General features: G+C 32.2%; 1 protein-coding gene across 5 annotated transcripts in view; it reads left to right on the forward strand.

The window, feature by feature from the left end:
- EPHA5 (EPH receptor A5) overlaps nt 1-20,122 on the forward strand; it is a 340,114-nt gene that overhangs the window by 171,013 nt on the left and 148,979 nt on the right. For 4 of the 5 annotated variants that reach the window (XM_008571411.1, XM_008571425.1, XM_008571402.1 and 1 more), the window contains exons 4-5: nt 1,147-1,302; nt 5,346-5,681. The exons of the other annotated variant lie outside the window; for it this stretch is intronic. In XM_008571411.1, coding sequence (XP_008569633.1) covers nt 1,147-1,302; nt 5,346-5,681 — 492 coding nt within the window. The remainder of the gene's footprint in view (nt 1-1,146; nt 1,303-5,345; nt 5,682-20,122) is intronic. 5 annotated transcript variants of the gene reach the window in all.

Here is a 20,122-nt window from a genome sequence, read left to right on the forward strand (position 1 = left end):
TTTGAGCTTCAGCAAATGTGCATTAATGCTTGAATAAATACTTTTCAGTATATTGGTGAATTTTGAAAATAGGAAAAAAAATAAAGTTTATTAGCTTTATATATAGTTGGCCCTAACAAGTATTCAAACCATCAGTTTGTTGGTCTTTAAGTGGCCCATACTGAGCAATTGTAATGTTAAAGTTTGGCTTCATTAGCCACTGAGAAGAAAGAATGTGATAAATGTCTAAAGAATCCACAGAATCAAAAGGTTTACTTCATGAGCACTTATTTACCTGACCACCAACTTAGAAATGTTAGCAAAAATATCAGGGAACACTTTCTTTGTGTGATTCTAAATAGTTCAGTTGTGACCTTCATGTCATGCCATTTATTCATACCTGTATTTCAAACACTTTTTGACCATGTATTGTGGTAAAAGCTGAGATAGGTACTGTGAATGCAAAACTGAATAAAACATAATTTTCACCCTTTGTTGATCACTCTGAATTGTATAGTACAAGAATTTCTGATGTTAGAATAGATAAGTGTTGAATCAGTAAGAATCTTAAAGCAAAATTTTCAAAGGAGTAAAATGTGAAACAAATGCCTAGAATCTGACTCCTCCTGAAATCAATATGATGTGGATGATATACCAGCTCATTTATGGATTCTCCCCAATCTAACAGAATTTGTGAAGCAAAAACACCTACTAATTAATTTATTTATGAATTCAGTATCAAAATTTTGAGCACCTATTGTGTACTATACCATTCTAGGATATATGGGATAAATTGCATTTCATCAACACAGTTGCACTAATTATCAAGCAAGTGAAAATTGCACTCAAAGCATTGCTTCAGTTTTAAATACATATAAGTATTTGCCTTTTATAAATATAATTTCTTATAAGTTCCTGTAGCATAACAGTCATTTAAAATATGTACATTCCATACATGTTTAATTTAAATAGTTTAAATAAATACTTGATTGTCTGAATGAATAGACTGTTATTTATGAGCCAGAAGCTTATGAAAAATTCTTGAAATTGATGCAAAGATTGTGTTATTTGTAATCTGTGTATACTAGTCAAAATAATAACATTATTCACAAAACAAACACTGCATCTGTTCCAGGGAAAAGCTTAGTCTCTTATTTCTTTTGACAGTGTGCAGACCTGGGTTCTTCAAAGCCTCACCTCACAGCCAGAGCTGCAGCAAATGTCCACCTCACAGTTATACCCATGAGGAAGCTTCAACCTCTTGTGTCTGTGAAAAGGATTATTTCAGGAGGGAGTCTGATCCACCCACAATGGCATGCACAAGTAAGGAAACCCATGGATATTTGGTGATGCTGACTTTCACCACTTTAAAAAAAAAACAGCATGATGGAGCCTGTTAAATTCTGTTAACATTTCCCCTTAAAACAGGCATAGTGTTTAATCTTCTCAATATACCTTTCACCAAATTTCAAGCTCCTTGAGTAAGCATTGAAAAATTTGACTCTTATCACTCACTGTTAGAAGCATTCATTTTCCCTAACTTAAAATTCATCATCTGAGACACAGATAAATATATTTTTCCTTTTATTTTGTGGTTGATTATAATGATAATGATAGCAAAACATGACTTTGATAAATCCACTTCCTGTTCATTCTAAACCTTTTTTTTTTCTTCTTCTTCTTCCTAAGCTAGCTTTCTGATCACATAATTATGCAGTAAATTACACCTTCACCTTCTTGTTCTAACCTGTCCAACTAAGCTGCAAGGGCCAGTGAGAAGGTCATTTATATAGAGAAGACAGGAAACACTTGAAGAATGTGGAGAACTAGGCATTAAAAGTCAGATTCAAAAGTCATATCTAAAACCAATGTTTTAGCTAGGATTTTCAAGCAGCTGTCATGTTTCTTGCTAGTGAGTGTCCTTAACTATTATTAATGACATATTTGTTGATTATATAGGTATAGTGATTAATATTAAATATTTAATTTCAATATTTGCAGTGGATGTATCCACATTTCTCATTGTTGTTGGTGCTTTTGTTTTTCTAGTTTTTCATATTTTTCTGGGACTGTAACACTTCTGTGTATTTGTTTGCTTGATGACAATGTTTTCAGAGTTTTTCCACAGGCAAAGTCTCTATGGCAAATCAAACAAAAACAGAAAGTGAAAGGGACTGAAAGTAAATCCCTTGCTCCTCATAATATTCAATTTCTATGACCTGCCTTGTTTTACTATTTTAGGTCCCAATAAGTTGTAGTTGCTCTCAGAGATAGTCACAAAGATGTCTGATATTTTAGTGTTCATCTCTAAATATAAAAAGCGCAGATTCCTTTTTATCAAATAATCACAAATTGAAATTTCATATGAATTTTGTAATGTCTAAATTTCATAGTGTCAGTGAAACATATTTTCAGAATTTGTCAAATCATTGATATTAATCAGCTTTCCATTACTGAAGATCATTCCTTCAATCCCAGTACCGATGATTTTATGAATTAAATGATTACCAGTGAAAAACGATCTATCTTCAAAAAAATAAGTGACATTATTATATACATTTTGAGGATGATTCATTTAAATGCAGGATATATAAACTATGACTGAATGTAATGCATTTTGGTTACAGTGGAGATATAAACAGTTAACAAGGAAAAATGTTGGCTACCAATAGAGTGGTAAATTAAGGAAAGAAAAACGTCTTGATTAATTTTCTGATGAGTATTTTCTTTAAGCGGTCCAGCCATAATCTTTCTCTTTTTCAGTATAAATGTGAGCCTCCCTTTCTGTAAATTTGTTAGATTTGAGAATGGCAGGGGACAAGGAGGCTGTGCTTTGGTGGCAAGGACTGCTTAGCACTCTTTTAGTACCAAAGCCCACAGGCAGGCTTCACATTTTCTCTGTCTCCAGGTGTGTGAATTTCTAATACTGTGTCTCAAAAGAATGTATGCATTTCTCAGAAAAGGCTATTGGGACGCATGTATAAAATTTTTCTAATATATAATTTCCAAGTATGTAAGTCTGTTTTTAGTTGCATTCATAGTACCACAAATACTGCACCCCATACGGCTTGATTGATGCTCAAATGTAGATCTTTAGCCTCACTTTCCCTTTTGCTCTTTGAAATTGAATTTATAGTTCAACTCCTATATATATATGTATATATGTATATATTTTTTAATCTGGGAAGCAGAATTGTTTATATCTACAGGAAAAAAAATAAACAAAAATAAAAACCAAGCTTCTGATTAATCTGCTTAAATCAAGGGTCTTTGTCACAGTTCTTCTTTGGTTCATATATCATACCTGTTACTGGGGCAGTGGAATTTCATTATATTTTTTTAAGTGCATGTTAGTATAAGACTCTACATTTTGCCTCTACTTTAGGGATTCCCTTGAGTTTGCTTCATTTTGACTTTAGAGGCATATGTACCCCCATCCAAATGTTGTGGAGCTGTTAGTAGTGGAGTCAAAAGGAATGGAATAGTCAGACTCTGATGCATTTTTATAGGTTTATAGGAAAGGTGTTAAATGCAAGTATATTTCAGTTGGCAGGAAAAAAAAATCAGAAATTTGACATCTTTCTAAACCAGACATATTTTGGCTGTCTGTAACTTTTTCTCAGATGTTAAGCCTGTGACATTTTGATCTCAAATTACATTTTCTCCATAACTTTCCACTTTAAATAACTCAAGTTTATAGTACTCATATTTCCATATTAAGGAATCATTTCAACTTAAAAGTGACTATTTTACATTGAGGTGTGTAAGGTCGTACATTTAGAAAAATTCATAAGGTTCAACCATACATATAGTTAATGTGGGGATAGTTTTGGAAAAAAATGTCAGCTCTTTAGTTATGGGGTTCTTTCATTTAAATGGCATTTTGTACAGCTAAATTGTTAAATACTAGGTAGCTTTCTAATTACTTTTAAATTTAGTTCTCAACAATCTTGACTTAATAAATTTAGGTAGAAATTAATGCTAATTTTTATATTTAGGACAAATAATGCATATTAGAATAACTAAGCAAGATCATCTTAAGTATCTTAATTTATGCTTATGAACCATTTGACTACCACCACACTCCATTTTATTCCCTGTAGGGAGAGATGTACTAATTAAGTCTCTGAAACAGATACAATTATATTTTCGCTTTGAAAATATCTGATCCTATAATAGTAACAGCTGGTTGAAGTTTTAACTCTAAGTATCTAAAAATTGACTACAGAGTTAGTCATTATGCAATCTATTTTAGTTATCTTTAGTATACTGATTATTGGGTTTGGAAATAGTTAAAATAATATACAAATAACATATTGTTGCCTTTTACCTGAGAAATATTTTAGGAAATTTTAAATCTGGATTTCATTACTAAAATTTTAGTGGAAATATTCCATCTTATTGAAATTAGGTGATTCTAATATATTTTTTAAATTACACCCAATTTCCATTAACATATGGATAAAATAATAAAGTATCTAGGGAATACATTATGAAGTTAGAAAAGTTGCGCTAGTAATGTTCTAAGATGCTATGATTCTATGAACATATTTTAGTTAAATGTATACCTATCCTTATTGTGATGGGTTATTGGAGATTGAAATTTGTTCTGCTGATCCTCCACGATCTGAACACTTTATTTTTCCTGTTGTAGTGACTTTGAGGGTTATTTTCTAAATAAGTTTCAGATTTTCATTTAAGGAAATTTCATAATTTGTGGAACCATAATATGAAAAGCAATATCAAAGTATTAAGAGTTTTACTGCAGATTTGACCAACTACTTATATCCTATGGCTTTCTTGACATACAAGAGAGTATTTCAAATTCTGTTGGTGATTTATCAAGTAGATATGCAGTCTACTTTGTGGTAAGCTAAGACTGTGTTTTTACTTGCTGCAGAATTTATAGTCAAGAGCCATACTGAAAAATAATCTTTTTACCTGCGCTCATTGCTTAGTAGATCTTCATGCTTTTATTTCCGAGGTTGCAGGGCCTAATATCAATGTGGAAATAATCAGTTCAATCCCAAGGAGATTCACTTACTACTTTTAAAATATACAATTGTATCTAAAATCATTTGTGCATACATAGTTTTACTCCATAATTACTTCTGTGTGCACTAAGAAAAATATCTGCTTTTATTGAACTTAGTGTTATAAAAATGTCAAGATAAGACATTTCTATAGGCATAACTCCCATTGTCGTGCCCACAAAACTGTAGAAGATTTTTCAAAGATAACTACAAATTATGCTTAAAAGATTGATTGCAAATCTATTTTTTTTTCCTCCAGACTAGGGATTGGTGTGGTAAATGATACCTAATTAATATCATCTTAAAGTATGTTTTTCTCACTTTGCAAACCAGGACCCCCCTCTGCTCCTCGGAATGCCATCTCAAATATTAATGAGACTAGTGTCTTTCTGGAATGGATTCCGCCTGCTGACACTGGTGGAAGGAAAGATGTGTCATATTATATTGCATGCAAGAAGTGCAACTCCCATGCAGGTGTGTGTGAGGAGTGTGGCAGTCATGTCAGGTACCTGCCCCGGCAAGGCGGCCTGAAAAATACCTCTGTCATGATGGTGGATCTGCTTGCTCACACAAACTATACCTTTGAGATTGAGGCAGTGAATGGAGTGTCCGACCTGAGCCCAGGAGCCCGGCAGTATGTGTCTGTAAATGTAACCACAAATCAAGCAGGTAAGTGTCATTACCCAATCAAACTGTGTGTCTTAGGACTAGTTCTGTCAGTTATCTGCACAGCTGAGGGCTGAGTTGACTAGGATCTGGGAGAAAACTTCCCATCAGAAGGTCAGGACTGAAAGTATAACATATTTCAAAATGATCTTTTAAGTTTTAAATAAATGAAAGCTTTCTTAACAGACATACATCCACAGCCAAAAAAGAAGATATGTTTTAATTGAATTTTTCCATTAACAATACTTTTTGGATCAAATCCATTTGCAGAAAAAAATTTTATCTTGCATAATTTCACACAATGCAATTTTATAGCAGAAATCTACATTTTTTGCTGTGTTGTTTGAAGTTTTTTTTTTTTTTTCTTTTTTAATTGTTAATTTAACATGTAATCAGGCAGATTTTATTTGCTTGTTTGTTTGCTTGCTTGGTATCACAGCTGAATTTTCTCTGCAGATTTTAACAGTCTTTTCTTATTATTCCTATTATTACTATAACAAAAATGCATGGAATGAATTTTTTCTTTAATAAGTCCATTTCTGAAAATTAGAATAACTATGAACTATTATACAACCCCATGAAAATATATCTCTGTTCCATATGGGACTCTTGGAATTAAGGAGTAATTATTAGGGAGTAGGGCATACCGTCCTGTTTGAGCTAAAAATTCCCCTATATGTTTCCCTCAAATATTCATTTTTAAGCAAATCATTAATCATTATTTATAAAAACCTTCTTGCAGATTTTTAGAAGACTTCTTTTCTGGTAAAATTATAAACTATGGCTGATTTAATAATTCAACCTACTATGTGGAAAGAATTACTCCAAGCCTAAGAGTAATTTATTACTTGTTTTTATCCAACAACGCATATCTGGGAGGGGAAGATAAAGGTATTACAAACCAAAATATTGTAACTTTCCTCTGTTGCCTGGCCTCAACTCACAGTCCAGGGGTGCAGTAAGCATGTCAACTCATTAGTACCCTATGTGGGCTTTAGTCGATGAGGACATCCTTGCCACCAGACTAACAATGAAATAGGATGTGTTTGATGAATCAAATTAGAATTAGTTCATATAATGTTAGTATAAGTTTGTAGGAATTTTGGGGTTGATGAGGGAATGTGTATATATTTTTCTCCATATACTCCCTAATGTAAGATAGAACTAAAAGAAGTACTGAAGAGCTGGACAGGAATAGTGAAAATTAATTTTTCCCTCTGTGTGGACTCAGCTGCAGACAATACTGGCATACGTTGATGTTTCATCATAGTATCGAGATTCACAAGTAAATGTGAATTGCCTTCCCATATCAGAAAAATAATGACTTTAAACTTATGCATTCAGGTTTTTTATACAACATCTTTCAACCTTACTTTGTTCTACATGTGAGTCTTGCATTACCATACTGAAAGAATATTGAACAAACACTAAGAGATGTGTTCTTTGGGAAAACATTTTCTAGCTTGCATAACCTTAATTTCCTTGAAAGATATTCCTTTGACGAGCTAGATACAGGAAATGACTGTTTATTTTTTAAATGGTGTGCTCAATAAATATTTGCTCTAGTTGTCTTTGACTTGCTGGCCTGCTTAGACTCTGAAGTGTGTTATTTGGACCTTGAATACCTTAAATACCAAGAAACATTAGTTTTCATCCAGCTGGTCAAGGAATGGCTATCATGTAAAACAAACATTTGTATTTGGAACAGACATTTTGTTGACTTTTGGTTGCTGCCTTTTTCCAAGTTCTCTCAGTGCATAGTGTAAAATCCTGCAAACTTACCAAAAAAAAAAAAAAAAAAATCTAAATCTAAAATTTGTCTAAGTATCAGCATTACAGACCAACTAAGTCTCAATTCCACAAAATTTGTATACTTTGAGTATTTCCTAAAAAGTGTTTTAGTGCCATCATTACTGAACACTCAAGTACCAACATCACAGAAACTGTGTTTTTTAGTAGTTTTTAATGTCTGAATATTTTTTAAACATTATATTGAAGAAGGTTATCTGTACCTCATTTGATTTTTATATAAAACTTCTTTTAGCAGAATTTAACTTTAATTTCATACTCATGTAAGAATTGTTTTCTGAGAAATGCATTTCCTTCTGAAATAATTTATTTTGAATTTGTAATTGGCCTCAACAGTTGTCCTGGCATTTTCTGATTGATATGTTTTTTGTTCATTTGTTTGTTTGTTTGTTTGTTTTTGTAGACAGCAATACATGTATGAACTGTCCAGATTCAAAAAGTGCAAGAAGAAAAAAAAATAGTTATTGGTTCATGATGAAAATTTTGCATTAAGCTAGGAACTGAACTGAAATTGGTTAGTTAACCTGGCTGATAGTCTATAAAACAGTAGTGATTAAATGATTAATTTATAGATATTCATATAGTATTTAAGCATTTTCTCATATGTCATTATGGAGTCTACCATCTTGCTTTTGAAGAAGGAATCTGAATTTAAATGTTACTTTTTTTGCATGTAATTTAATAGTCAAGTCAAACTACAAAGTTTTAAGATAAAGGCAAATAGTAGAATTAATTCAAATTTATGGTTCTTGTAAAATATGGTTATGGTTCTGAGATCGAGAGGAAAGTATTTTTAAATTGTTGTGATAATTTTCTTGCTCAAGCAAAATAAACATACAGGAAAGTGGGAAGAGCAAGAAAAAAAGTAGATGTTACATGAAAGTAAAGGTACACTGGCTATAGGAAAGGGAAAAATGATAGGAAAATAAAATGTGAATACATTAATTGTATAATGATTTCTTAGACATCGAATTGCAAAGGATATAAAATATTGGATATGAGAATTGTGCATTATTAAACTCTTAAACTTAGAAATGGCATAAAATTCATTGGGTTCTTCAAGTGTTCTAGTATTTTAATATCTTTCCTATACAATACATTCTTTCAAAAAATTGACTTAAACACAATAATCTTTCTTTGCCAAAAGAGTAGTTAGATTTATTTATATGAAAACATTTCTATAGTTCTTCTGTTTTATTCTTTTAGGGAATCTAAAATATATCTTTTTAGATAGATAGGTACATAGAGAGAGAGAGGGACATATCAGCACATAGTATAAAAATTAGAAATTCTATCGAAAGCAGTAACTTTGAAAGTTTCATTATCTGCTCACAAAATAGTGTGCTTTTATTATATTTTCCTATACATAGATCTTTAAAGTTTTTAATAAATTTTTTTTGCCCTAGGCATATTTGTTTGTTTTCTTAGTTGCAAACAAAATCTACTATGGCTGGTTGAAACAGAAAAGGGCATTAATAAGAGATATTAAGTGGTTCATAGATTCCTTGAGAAGAATAGATTCAAAGAGTAGAATCTAAGTTTCCTGGAGCAATGCCTAAAACTCTACCACACATCTGGCCTGATGAAGCTAAACATTGCCACTGCAGCTGTCAAACAATTTATTGCAATTGCTACTGCCACTAGTAGAATTGCTACCCGTGGGTCTCAAACGTGCAACTACCGAAAAATCATCAGTACTGCCACTAGCAAAATCTTCATGTTTTGCTTCCAACTTCACCAGCAGAAAGCTAAAAATGAAACCTTCATGAAGAACCTGGTTCCTCAACTTGACCATTTGAATCAAAATCTTGCCAGTCTGTTTGGTGTATCCTAAGCCATGTATCTTTATCCTAGCAGAAAGAAAAACTAGGTTTTTTGTGTCCTGATTTCTTTGCTAGAGAGACAGGGTTCATTACTTGGATTTTATAAATATGTACATTGCCATTCAAAAGAAAATGTATTCCAATGAATTTGGCAAACTTTACTGAATATTTATTAAAATTTAAATGAAAAATTGTACATATAATTTTTAAAACAAGTTATTTGTAATATTTGGGATAATATGATTTTTCAAGTAATTGAGATTTGTCCATCCTTTTTTCCTCTTTCTCTCATTCTCTTTCTTCTCTCCCATCTCTTCTTTTGTTCTTTCTTCCTTTATTCTCTCTTTTCTTTGTTATATATATTTTTAAGTGTCTTGAGTCTTAAGAGATGAATTACTCATTTGCCTCAATTCATGGCACATTTCCATCTTTGAGCCACACAAAGCTCTGACCTAGTTTATATATTTTCTTACATACCTACTTTCGCTTTAACCCCAAATCCATTTGCCATTTTCATACACTAAAAAGCAACCATTTTATGTTATTTTTCATAAATATTATTATAAAATGTTTATTTAATACTGCATGCATGTGTTTTTAATTTAATGGTTCTATTATATATTTCATTCTGTCTAGCAATTTTTTCGCTGTAGTCAAAATATTTCGTAGATCCACCTGTGTCATTTTGACAGTTTCATGTGCTGCTTGTAACTGTCATGTATCCATAGTATATTTCACATCTACTGACCTGGTAACAGAGACCCAGGGTCTCTGACAACCCGAATTATGGATGTTTTATATGCAGTTTAAATCCTAATGTAGTGATTTTAGTTCAGTAGACACAAAGTTGATTTTCTTAAAAAACAAAAAAAAAAGAAAGAAAGAAAGAAAGAAAACCCAAAACAGTAAAACTAGTAGACCACATTTTCAGTTCTTTCCCCCTTTCCCTACACAATATATCTAATATTGTGTTATTATCTTCAAATGAAATTTACAGAGAATAAATTGTGCTTTCTTACATCTGCTACATAGAACAGCAGATATTGGTTCAAGTTTTGGACTGTGGAACCAGACTTTCTGGGTTCTATCCTGTCTCTGCCACTTCCTAGCTGTTTGATTTGGAAAAATTACTTAAATATCCCAGGGCCTCGCCTCAGTTTTATATTTGCAACATAGAAACAATAATGGTATCTATGACATAGATGGTTATGAGGATTAAATGAGTTAATGTCTACAAACAGTGTAATTCCTGGCATGTAATTAGGTTACTATAAATATTACTATAGTCATATTTAATAAACTTTTCAATAATATTCCAAATAGTGTGAATCAGTGGTATAAAGTATGGGTTAAATAGAATTTAGACTTTCTGAGTATTATATACACGGAGACTAATTGGTGAGGTAAAATTGAAAGAGGATAAACCATTTAAAAGCAAAAAAAAAAAAAGAAAGAAAGAAAAAGTAAGAGGATAGAACCCACTAATTCCATGGATAACAAAAGACAACTGCTTCAAGCGTGGAGGAGTAAACCAAGCAATTTCCTTTTCCAATAACAGCTATGTCTTCAGTGATTTCATAAAACATTGACTTTTATATTAGTATCTAAGTTTGTCTAATCTTGACTAAAAATCCAGATCAGTAACATAAAGAAATACAGCATAACAATATAACAGCATCAAAGTAAGAGCAAAAGAAAATAGACACATAATTTTTATTTTCATTAAGATATATTTGGAAAAGATACAGATTTTGCCAACTACCTTATTTTTATCTGTGGATGAATATTAATTTGATAAATGATTAAGGTTGGTAAGGTAAAATAAAATATCTAGAGACAAATGTTTTGTTATTACATATGAATATTTCTGTATTGGCCTCAAACTGATGCTCCTGTGACCAGATTAGCATTCTGAGTATGACTGCCAACAAAAATCTTTTAATTTTGCCAACAGAGAAGCTTCCTGTCTATGCTGAAACTTGGCTTAAGTGAGGCTTAAGTTCTGTGCTTGTTACCATGCCTGTTTGCTGTTTTGAAAACAGTTCAAAGATGAGATTCTAATTCAATGAATATGTCCATAATTCATCTCTAGTTTATTTAATAAATATCAGTGAATGGAGTAGAATATTTTTAGAAGCCATCAAAATTCATGTTTTGTTATTTGACTTTAGAATCTTCCCAGAGACTCACCTGGTTTCTAAAAAGACACTCCTGGGGCTTCTGTTTCTCCTCTTTCTCCCTTGTACCTATTATGGTTAGGACAATGTCAGAGACAATGACTGCTAGAATGTTTCAGCACTTGCTTTACTTGCATTTCCTTATTTGATCCTAGCAATATCCTCATGACATAATATTATTATTCTTCATCTTTTTAGGATGAAGAGACTGAAGTTTAAAGATGTGAAGTGATTTCCCCAAGGTCACAGATGTAGTAAGTGAGGGAATAGGAATCTGAACCAAGGAATCCTTACTCTAGAGCCATTATGCTCTGATTTACTACAAAATATTGCACATGCTATTTCCTCTATCTGAAGACTATTTTCTTATCCCATAGTTCTAGATAGCTCAGTTTTCAGATGTGCTTAAATTGCTGCTTCCTTGAGAAAGCTTTCTCTGCTATCTAGTTTGAGCATGCTTCTCTAATGTCACTCTGAACACAAGGTACTATAACTATTTGTTTTCTTGTCTGTGTTTCTGGAATCTTTCCCTGGGGAGCACGACAGTGTCTAGTACTTGTGCTTCTTAAAATAATTTATAAATGAATGGGTACAATGTTTTCTCTATATTCAAATCAGTGTTATGATTCCAGTTACTTGTAGTGATATTTATGTAAAATGTGTTTTAAATATTTTTGGAATTCTTTAAATAATTCTCTGCCAAATTTTTTGTTTCTGTCTGTTTTCGTTACTTTTCTTGTCTCTATTCACCATAAACATGGTCAATGATCCATTTCCCGTGTGAACCATCCAACATTCTTGTGGCGTGGCTCATATCATAACAACTTGGTTATTGATCTATTCAATCATTCATCTCATTGGCATGTATGCTATGAACTTGTTTGCATAAAGATGCATATTATAAATTGATATGCATAGGATATTAATTTGTTTAAAATGTCACTCTGAAGTGCTATTTACTTTTATTATTAGTCATAGGGAAAACAGTTTTTAAAGCATTCCTAATGGTCTGGTATCATGTAATTCTTAGTGTGCTGTGTCAACATAGCATAATACTAAACCCACAGATGCACAGTCATGTTTAAATCAAGTATTCGCATGAGTCCTCTATTATATTCTAAATGAAGTTCACTTTGAATACAGAAACTTTTTTTTTGCACAGCATATTGAATTAACTTCTTCATGTGGTTTTCCTGAAATTGATTGCCATGCATTCAAACACCATGTACTTATTCATCACCTCCTGTATTCATTATACTCTACTGAGTATTCTGAAAGATACTAAAGTAGTCAAAGGCACGCTCCATCCTTAGAGGATTTTATTTTCCCACTGAAGAATTAAAGCATTGAAGGATAAAGGCCAATAAAATAAAACAGATAGAAAGGAATTAATGGCAATTATGCATTAAGCTCAACGACAATAACATCAAATTAATTACCTTTGAGTGACAATATAGATTGACTTGTTGACTTCACATTATCTTTTTTTTCTATTTCACCTCCTTTATCACACGTACCTGTCTGTGGAGGCATTCACTCAAATCCCCTTAGTCATGGTAAACAGTTGCATTTATTTAAAAAGATGATAAACCATTTTTTATCTGTTCTTATGTCTATTTAGATGGTCAGGCCTTGTTTGGGTAGCATCAGCACCAGCATAATCAGCTTTTACTTATAAAGACCTGTTGTTCAATGATATATTAACACAAGTGAAATGAGAAAAGAACTGTCTTGAGATTATTTGACTATTGAGGCATTTTCATTTACTCTGTTTTATTTGATTTTATTAATAATTGACTGCCCATTTGATACATTATTTGAATACAATCAAAGCTACTTATGTGTTTTGTAGTTTGGCACCAAGACACTTATCAGAATGAGCATCTAGCTTGAGGAGGTTTTTTGAAGATATGGAATGTTTTCCATTAAATAAGATATACTTTGAGTGCTGGCTTTTTGATCTTATTTTTCATGAATTTTCCTCCATTAGTAAGAAAAGAGAAGGTAGTTTATTGAATCTTCAAGTGTAAAAGGCCTGAGGATATGACCTGTATTGAAAACTGATGCTTAAATTATGGCTCAAGGAAGAATTTCCTTTAGACTTGTGGAATGAACCAAACAAAAAATGCAATATTATTCCAATAGTGAAGTTTCTCTATTTTAATTATATATGTCTGTTTAAATTATATGAATTTAGAGATTCTTTGTCTATTGTTTATTTCTTAAATGCCTTATTTTTCCCTAATAAAATAGAAAACAACATTCGAAATGAAAACTCTCATTATTTTATGATTTATTAACTTTTCAGTTTATTTTTTCTGCCATCAACAGTGTATTCCCATGAAAAAGGCTTCATTTGTTATTACATGTACTTAACTAATCCTTGATATACTATAAATATAAAAGGAAATATTTCTATTTTAGAAAAAAAAAACTTTGTTTCAAAGGAATAAATTAGCAAAATGTTTATTATTGGCAATGATAGGAGTGGTGACAGTTTTTTGTTTTTGTTTTCACTATTTTAGAGATTAAAATGTATGAGAATAAAAGGACTCAAGAACTGAATGAATAATTTTTAATATCTCCCAATATGATGTTGACATCCGTACCCTTCAGAGGGAAATGAGACATTCCTTATTTTTGGTATTTACATCTATAGCTCTAGGGACTAGCACTAGAACATTAGTGGCTTGTCCCTTATAACTGTGAAACCACACACTTAAGATAGTTGATAGTGACATTAAATGGCATGCACCCTTACTTTTTTCTCTGCTTTTTGAATCATTCTCATTATTTCTAGCTCTATCACTACTTTGCCTCCTTTAAAGAAAAAATCCAATACTGTATACTGTATATCACGGTGCTGTCTTTAATTGAGATAGATAGTATTCATGTAATTGGTTATTACAAGTCAGCAGATAAAATAAACATTCTACTCTTATGTATTTAGAAAACTCTTCACAAGTTTCTTCATTTATTTCCATGAGATGAAATTCTTGAGCTCAGAATGGTATAAACTGTTATATAGACTAACCGAGACTGTATTGATAAACAGCTGTTTTTTATTTTGTTAGAGTATCCCATCAATGGTGCAACTAAACTTTAGCTTAATAGCAATCTACTATCCCTTGATTTTCTTATTTGTTTTTGTCTAAGTATTTTTTTATTTCATATGCAATCAGGATTCATTTTAAAATTATTGATTATGTATTCTTTAAACTTGTTTTAGAGATGGTGACGGTAATGATGATGACTATGGCAAGAAATGTATCATGACATGCTGTAGGGATTTGTTAACTAAATTTTTTAATAAAATACCTAAAATAATTTTTAGAGAAATTAGAAATAGAGACAGAATCTGCCTTTTATTTTATTTTTTTCCAAAAGATGACTTGTAAGGGGATCCGAACCCTCAACTTGATATTGTCAGCACCACGCTCTCCCAAGTGAGCCTACTGGGCATCCCTGAATAAGGATCTGAACCTGTAGCCTTGGTGTTATCAGCACCACACTATCCCAACTATCCATTATAAAGTTAAATCCATCATAAAATCCATTATATTTCTTACTCCTTATATCAACTCTTTGAAATATGTAAGTTGTATACCTATTTTATACACAGTTAATAGACAAAGCATTTAATTTCATAGTTGTCTGATTCTACAGCAGCCAAGAACCTGCAAGTAACATAAATTTACCTAGAATGAATTTACACAATACAGAGGACATATTTTATCACCAAAAATCCCCAGCTGCATGAACAGTTTGATCATGGGTCTAGCTTCATTCTCTGAAATTTGCACAGATTAGCCCTCTTTTCAGTGGTCTTCTTCTCAGTCTACTTTATCTTCGATTGGAATTCTCCCATAGTAGCAAAATGGCTGTAGCAGTTACAGACCTCATATATACATACCACACTGTCCAGAAGGAAAGAAAACTTCTCTTCCTCTATTTATCAACTAAAAGTCCTAGTCTTCACTCTCAAGTTCCAGTTAAGAGAACACATACATTGAACCCATCACTGTAATGAGGGATTAGATAGGAATAAACCAGTTGGCTCCTTCCCACAGACTTCACATAGAATTCTCCATGGACCCAGATGTAGAGTCAATCTTATTAAAACTCTATACCTGTGCACAGTAGAGGATAGACAGAATGAATTTGAATATTAGAACTCAGCATGTTTTATTGCCCATGTGCAATGTTCTTTGTTCTAATCCATAAGTGTTTTGTGAAAGGTTGTCTGTTAGTATTTCAAGTATCTTCATAAGTAAGATCTATTACTCCTAGAACATTCAATTCTCCTTGTTTTATATATATATATATACACACACACGCACACATATACACAGACACACACACATATTTATATATATACATATATATTTTTTTCTTTTTTGACTAATTTTTGTAATTTCTTTGTTCTTTTTTTTTACTCTTTCCATCAATTTGTACATTTTTGTTCCTCAAAATTCTGCCCTAGGACCTTTTCTCTTTTTACTTAAAAAAAAGTGTTATGAGATTTCATTCCACTAGAATACTAGACTATGTGCCAAGTAACAAACCACTCATAAACTCAGTGATCTAAAACAATTACTATTTATTTTTGCTCTTGAGTCTACAGATCTATAGGTATTGCATCTTGCCTCAGCTTGCTTACTCATCCATATATAGTCAACTGCAGGTTGGGTGGCAATCTATATTCATTTCTTATGTATATTAGTCTGTTTTGTATTGCAATAACAGGGCACCTGAGACTGGGTAATTTATAAAGAACAGAGTTTTATTTGGCTTATGATTCTGGGACTTATGATTCAGGCTGCATCTGGCATGGGCCTCAGGCTGTTTCTACTCATGGAGGAAAGTGGCAAGCAGACACTGTGTACAAGCAGATCACATGGTGAGAAGAAGCAAGAGAGAGAGAGGTGAGGTGTCTGACTTTAATAACAGAACTGTTGGCCAATAAGAACTTAAGGAAAAGAAGCAAGCTGGACAAGGAGTCTATGCTTACAATCAGATATTACTAGGTCATATTTGAGAGTTGTCATAATGTCAGAGACATCTTTGATGCTATTATTCACTTCACATCCCACTTTATACCATCAGTAAATGTTAACTATTCTGTACCTAAATATATCTGTACTTCAATTATTTTTCATCCATTCCATTGCTAACACCATGATCCAAACTACCAGTATTTCATAACTAGATTACTGTACCGGTCTCCTAATTATCCTCCTTAGTTTCTCTCTTGAATTTCTATAGTTTATTTTCCACATAGCAGATGCCTTTAAAATGTCAAATGATGTTACTTGCCTGCTCAAACCCCTCCAATGGATCCCCATCTCACTCAGAGGAAAAGACAGTCCTACAGGATCTGGACCTTTATCATTTCTTTGGCTAACCTCATCTCGCTGTGCTTTCTCACTCACTCACTTAACGCTTGCCTCTTTGCTAATCATTGAACATTCCAGGAGTGTATTAATCTCAGGCCTTTTATATTGACTTTTGCTTCTGCCTAGAACAATGTTCCCGAAAATGCCTGTATTTCTCCCTGCATTGGCATTATGGATGCCTTTTGCTCAAATATATTTCCAGAAATGTTTCCTGGGTATCCTATTTAAAATTATGTGCATGTATGTGTGCATGCGTGTACACACACATGCACACACAAAAACAACTTCTCTCACCCTAGCCTTTCCTATCCCACTTACCAGTATTATTTTTTTCCACAGCATATGTTATTTTTTAACACTGTGTAATTTACTTAGTTGGGATATAATTTTTGTCTATCTGTGAGAATGAAATTCCATTACAGGAAAAATTTTAATCTAATTTGTTTACTGAAGTATATTCAAATGCTAAGAAATGTCCCTGCACGTGGAAAATATTTGATAATTATTTTGAAGGAATGAATGAACTAATGAATGTATGACATTATTGAAAGAGATCTTTTTACAAATATATTTTTCCTTAGTAAATTTCAAGTTATATTATCAAGCAAAATAGGCACCTTTAACTAATTCTCAAATCATTTGCTGATCTCAGATTGAAAGATGTCATTACATAATCTGACAGCATGGGATCCGACGTGGGAAACATCCATCTTTCTCCTATTCCACTTTTTGTTTGGTTAGTTCCTACTTAATCTTTATTACCCAACAAACATAACGACTTCTAGGAAGCTGTTTTTGAATTGTTGTGTCAGAGATAGGTGTCTCATTTCAGTTTTTTGGAAATTTTATCACTCTTATACAAGTATGTTGTAACTTTTTTCTTATTTATCCTTCCCACTGTGCTATAAGATCCTTGAGAGCAGAGGTTATGTATGTTTTAAGAATTACTGATCCTCACTGGTTAGTATGGTTTTAACATCAAACAAATTTTAATAATCATTTTAAAATTAATAAATAAATGAATGTAATTCATTGAAATGTTATTATCTTCAAAATCAGGAAAAATGTAGTATCTAATCTAGCCATCAAATTTGTTTTAATGATGTTATTTCACTAATAGAAAAATTTTCTCCTCTAAATACTAATACCTGATTTACTAGTAATTTTTTATTCTGATTTACTAGTAGTTTTTTTTCACATGTAATTATCCCAGTTTTGTCAACATTTTCCCCTTGGTCGTAATTTCTACATTTGGAATAACTTTGCTTTAATTTTTCCTTAAAATGCTTTAAAAAGTACTTCATCATGTGTACATTATTTAACATTACCATTATTTCATAAGTTGTTACATCAAAACCATTGTTAGGTAAAACTATCTCAGCTTTTGGTTTTTCAATTGTTTGTAAGATTGTGTAAATTACAATCTATTAGGTTATGTTAGGTTAATTTTTTTTAAATTTATTTTTGGAATTGAAACATAATTGATTATACATATTTATGGGATACAGAGTTGGCTATCAGTATTTGCATACAAAATATGATGATAAAATCAATATTAGCATGTTCATCATTACAAATTGTAATTATTCTTTGTGTCCCTTACCAAATTTCTCTCTAACCCCCCTCCCCTTTCCCTTTTCCACATCTAGTAACTATAGGTCTTTCTCTCCTTCTGAAAATTCAATTTCTTTTTTTGTGGTCTTTTCTTCCTTCCTTCCACTTGTGAGTGAGGACATGTGGTTTTTCTCCTTCTGTGCCTGGCTTATTTCACTTAAACATAATTTTCTCCAAGCTAACCATGCTGCTGCAAAAGGCAGAATTTTATTCTTTTTTATGGCTGAGTAGTATTCCATTGTGCATATGGACCATACTTTCTTTATCCAGTTGCCTGTTAATGGACATTTAGGCTGGTTCTATATCTTGGCTATTGTAAATAGAGCTACAATGAACATGGGAGTACAGGTATCTGTATGACATGATGATTTCCATTCCTATGGGTATATACCCAATAGTGGTTTTACTGGATCTTATGGTAGTTCTATCTCTAATTGTTTGAGAAACCCCCATACTGTTTCCCATAATGGCTGTACTAATTTAAAGTCCCACCAACAGTGTAGGAAGGTTCCCCTTTCTCTGAATTCTCACCAGCATTTTTTATTCTGTCTTTTTGTTACTAGCCAGTCCAGCTGGGGTGAGATAATATCTCAATGTAGTTTTGATTTGTATTTTCTTATGATTAGTGATGATGGACATTTTTTCATGTACCAGTTGGCCATTTGTATGTCTTCCTTTGAAAAATATCTATTCAGCTCCTTTGCCCATTTTTAAAATTGGATTTTTTTTTTTAACTGTGAAGTTGTTTGAGTTCCTTGTATATTCTGGATGTCAATCCCTTGTTGGATACATAGTTTGCAAATATTTTCTCCCATTTGGTAGGTTGTCTTTTCACTATGTTGATTGTTTCCTTTGCTGTACAGAAGCTTTTTAGTTTGACATCATCTCATTTGTTTATTTTTTCTTTCATTGCTTGTGCTTTGGGGGTTTTATTCATAAAGCTTTTGCCCAGTCCTGTATCCTGAAGTATTTCCCCTATGTTTTCTTCTAGGATTTTTATAATTTCAGGTCTTACACTTAAGTCTTTAACCTATCTTGGGTTGATTTGGGTATATACTGAGAGGTAAGTATCTAATTTTATTCTTCTACACGTGCATATCCCATTTTCCCAGCACCACTTACTGAAGGGAATGTCCTTTCCCCAGTGTATGTTCTTGGTGCCTTTGTTGAAGATCAGTTGGCTGTAACTACATGGGTTGATTTCTGTGTTCTCTATTCTGTCCCATTGGTTCACGTATCTGTTTTTATGCCAGTGCCATGCTGTTTTGGTACTATAGCTCTGTGGTACAGTTTTAAGTCAGATAGTGTAATGTCTCTAGTTTTATTAATTTATTTTTATTTTTTTGCTAGAGATTGCTTTGGCAATTTGGGGTCTTTTTTTTCATTACATATGATTTTAGGATTCTATTTAAATTGTCACTGTTCACATGATATGATGCTGCATATAGAAAAACCCATAACCTGTACCAAAAAACTCCCAGAACTCATAAACAAATTCAATAAAGTTGCAGTATACAAAATCAATACACGAAAATCAGTAGAATTCTTATACACCAACAACAAACATGAAGAAAAAGAAATGAAGAAAAGAAGCTCATTTGCAATGGCTACAAAAAGAATAAAAT

Source organism: Galeopterus variegatus, unplaced genomic scaffold (assembly GCF_000696425.1).
Source record: "Galeopterus variegatus unplaced genomic scaffold, G_variegatus-3.0.2 Scaffold39, whole genome shotgun sequence".
Taxonomy (NCBI): domain Eukaryota; kingdom Metazoa; phylum Chordata; class Mammalia; order Dermoptera; family Cynocephalidae; genus Galeopterus; species Galeopterus variegatus.